The sequence below is a fragment of the Paroedura picta genome, chromosome 7, assembly GCF_049243985.1.
Source record: "Paroedura picta isolate Pp20150507F chromosome 7, Ppicta_v3.0, whole genome shotgun sequence".
Taxonomy (NCBI): Eukaryota; Metazoa; Chordata; class Lepidosauria; order Squamata; family Gekkonidae; genus Paroedura; species Paroedura picta.
In genome coordinates this window covers 114,636,169-114,639,403 of record NC_135375.1, presented here as the reverse complement: position 1 = coordinate 114,639,403, position 3,235 = coordinate 114,636,169, and the positions used below count along the sequence as shown (strand labels likewise).

The 3,235-nt window shown below is 52.6% G+C and overlaps 1 protein-coding gene across 1 annotated transcript; it reads left to right on the top strand.

Moving 5' to 3' along the window:
* Positions 1-436: 436 nt before the first annotated feature.
* On the top strand, positions 437-2,822 carry LOC143841589 (uncharacterized). The gene is made up of 4 exons (XM_077346065.1): positions 437-1,086; positions 1,589-1,672; positions 1,853-1,936; positions 2,232-2,822. Exons 1-4 carry the CDS (start codon positions 465-467, stop codon positions 2,750-2,752), a joined length of 1,311 nt encoding a protein of 436 aa, XP_077202180.1. The 5' UTR covers positions 437-464; the 3' UTR covers positions 2,753-2,822.
* The last annotated feature ends 413 nt before the right edge of the window (positions 2,823-3,235 follow it).

Genomic DNA, 3,235 nt, shown 5'->3' with positions numbered 1-3,235 from the left:
GTGCTTGGGTGCGGACAACCCCTTCCATCGGCGGCTAGACCTCCGGCAAGCGGAGTCGCCGTCCGCCGTTCATTTTAAAAAACTGTCCGCTGAGCGTGACAACGAACGTTCGCCAGTTACATGTCATTGATTTATGCTTTGGTTGGTGAATATTATTGGGGAACTGTCGCGTACCACTGCAATTGCTCTCGGTTTTACACCGGCATGCGTTTTTGTAATGGCGGACATCTCACTAAAATGGCTCCCGCTGCATGTTCAAACTGCTCTTCCCGCGTGTGGACGAATCAGCGCATGCGAGAAGTCAAACAAAAGGCGCTAATCTGGCCATTAGGAGCAGATCCTGTTCCCGCGCGAGGAGTTTTGAACGTGACATGTGACCTAATGTGGCCAATGCGCGTGTCCCCTACTGCCCTCTACCAATCAGAAGCCGGCTAGTCCCTTTGTCTTTGTGTGCGGGAAGGTATATGATCCGTTGCACCCTGCACCTCGCACCACCATTTTGCTCAGCTACTAGCGAAAGCACCATGGAATCCTCTTCTCAAGCCTCGTCCGTCCCTGCAACCGGCCGTGGCCCAACTTGGAGGGACGCGGAGATCAGGGACCTGATCGCGATTTTCTCGGAGGAGAAAATCCAGGACGCCTTCCAGTCCTCTCACAGGAATAGGGAGGTCTTCGAACAAGTGGCCATAAAGATGCGTGCCCTGGGCCACAACAGGACCGGCCTTGAATGCCGGTCGAAGACCAAAACGATGCGGGCGGAGTACATGAGAGCCGTGAACCATAACAAGGGTTCCGGCAACGAAAAGGTCACCTGCCCCTACTTCGAGGAGCAGCGCCAGCTGTACGGAGACGGGGAAGGAGCCGGCAGGCCGAAGCGCGTCGGGAGGAGCCTTAAGGTGGTTCGGAAGCCGGCTGCCCCGGTCGAGGAACCACCCGCTGAGGAGGATCCCGGCGAGGGCACCTCGTCCAGCTTTCGGCCTCCACCCCCCGTCCAGCAACGACCAGCGGAATTGGTCACGGTGGACCTGATGGCCATCGCTCCTGGGGAGCCGGAGGAGGTTCCTGAGCAAACGCCCCTTGCCTCCGGTAAGTAATTTTCTTTTTATTTTATATTTTATTGTTTTTATATTGAGCAAATGTGTGTTCTGACGTTTGGGGATCGTTTTCTCGTGTGTTCGTTGCTACGCATAATATGATAGGATGTTTGTGGATTGCTTTGGGTGGCTTTTTAAAACGGTTGTGTTTAACCAACAACCCAAACAGTTTTGCAGCATGCCTCAGCCATAGGCCTTCTGCAGCGCTCTAGCCACTACTTTGGGACCTTGATGTGTGGTTCAGGTTGTGTGCTTGCTCCTTTTTCACTATTGTATGCCTTGTGTTCGTTGCAACGCATGCTATGCTTGGATGTTTGTGGATTGCTTTGGGTGGCTTTTTAAAACGGTTGTGTTTAAACAACAACCCAAACAGTTTTGCTGCATGCCTCAGCCATAGGCCTTCTGCAGTGCTCTAGCCACTTCTTTGGGAGCTTGCTGTGTGGTTCAGGTTGTATGCTTGCTCCTTTTTCACTATTTTCTGCTCTTGTCCACAGAGACACAGATGCCTGGGACGGTGGTCCTAGAGTCCCCTGCAGCAGTAGCAGAGGACAGTGATTCTGGGGCGTCCACAAATGTTGGTAAGTATCAGTTGCAATAAGGGGGGGGGGGGGTTTAACTGCTTTGTGCTTTTCTGTTTGTGCAGGGCAGCAGCACTGCCAAGAGACAGAAGATAGTCCCTCAACGTTGCTGCTTTAGGGTTTGAAGCTTGCTTTGCCACACTTTGGTCCTAAATCATGTTCTTTTTTCCCTTTTTTCAGATTTCATACCCGGGACACAGGAGGAGGAGGAGCGTGGGGTGGCTGGACCTCCTGCCCTGCGCAGGCGGATACAGATACAAGATGGTGAGCGTGCATGAACTGTTCCTTTCGAGCCATGGCTGCAGGACAATGTCTGTGTGCAATAACTGTGTGCTTCCTTTTCATTTTTGTGCTCCCCTGGCATTGTTCTGAGTCTTGGTTTAACATGTAACCAAGAAAGGCCACCATGGGCAAACAAACAATAACCGTGTGCTCCCCTGGCATTGTTCTGAGTCTTGGTTTAACAATATGTGACCAAGAAAGGCCACCATGTGCACCAGGGTGGGTTTTGACTGTCTCGTTGTTACTAACAGTTCTTTTTCTCTTTTTTTGCCAACAGAGGTCCTTTCTGAAGACGACGAGCCAGCTGGCTCACCACCCAGGGGCGCTCTCCCGGCTGAGGAGAGGCTGGCCAGGGAACGCGGCAGGCTGCGGCGCGTCTCCGTCCTCACTAGTGTGGGAGAAAGGATCCTGGAGCACTGCCAGGAGGAGTCCAGGCGTGCAGCTGCTGCAGACCAGGCGATGCTCTCCCTCGTGGCCCAGGAGGGCAAAAAATTCCGTGCCATCCTTAGAGATTCGAACAACTCACTACGCGAAAGCGTGGAGGAAGTTCGAATGATAAGGAGGCTGATGGAGAGGGCGGTCGCGGTTATGGAGGCGGCCCCCCCTCCTCAGATTACAGTGAACGTCCCCCCCCCAACCCACACCCCCCCACTACCTCCAGCACCCACCCCACCCCCCCCACCACCTCCAGCACCCACCCCACCCACCCCCTCTCAGAATGCCGCGACCCAAACGAGAAGGAGGACTGTTCTCGGGAAGAGAGTCGTTAAACCCGCGGACAAGTTCTCCCCCTCCTAGTTTGGGCCATTTTGTCTGTTTATCTGTGTTTGCTGTTGTCTGTTCAATAAAGTTTATGTTTTTGACTCTGTCTCTGTGTACCCTCTCTAGTGATTGTGCCAATTCTGGCACCGTTGTGTGGGTTGGAGGTTGGAGGGTGTTTTAAAGGTTAAAGGTGTTTTAGGAGTTTGGGGTGAAAGGTGTGCGAGTGTAAGGAGTCACACTGGAGTCTTTTTCAGGAAATTTACAACAACATTTTATTTTCAGAAACAGTTCAACAGGGGAAAAAAACAAGGGAATGTAACTTGGACCCCCCCACCACCACCACCACCCTCCAAGAAAGCCAACTTTTTTTTAACAAATTCAAATATTTAACAGGGATAGAAAAATGGGCAAAGTAACTGGGAACCCCCCCAACACCCCCCACCCCAAAACACAAAAAGTAAACAAAACTTAGGTCCCACCGCTCCCCTCCCCAGCCCCTTCCAGCTCCCTCACTCTCCT

Bases quoted from the DNA above. Each gene is read 5' to 3' on its own strand.
- LOC143841589 (XM_077346065.1), top strand. From the start codon at position 465: ATGATCCGTTGCACCCTGCACCTCGCACCACCATTTTGCTCAGCTACT. The intron at 1,673-1,852 runs GTAAGTATCAGT...CCCTTTTTTCAG, and splicing joins TGGGGCGTCCACAAATGTTG to ATTTCATACCCGGGACACAG. The intron at 1,937-2,231 runs GTGAGCGTGCAT...TTTTGCCAACAG, and splicing joins GCGGATACAGATACAAGATG to AGGTCCTTTCTGAAGACGAC.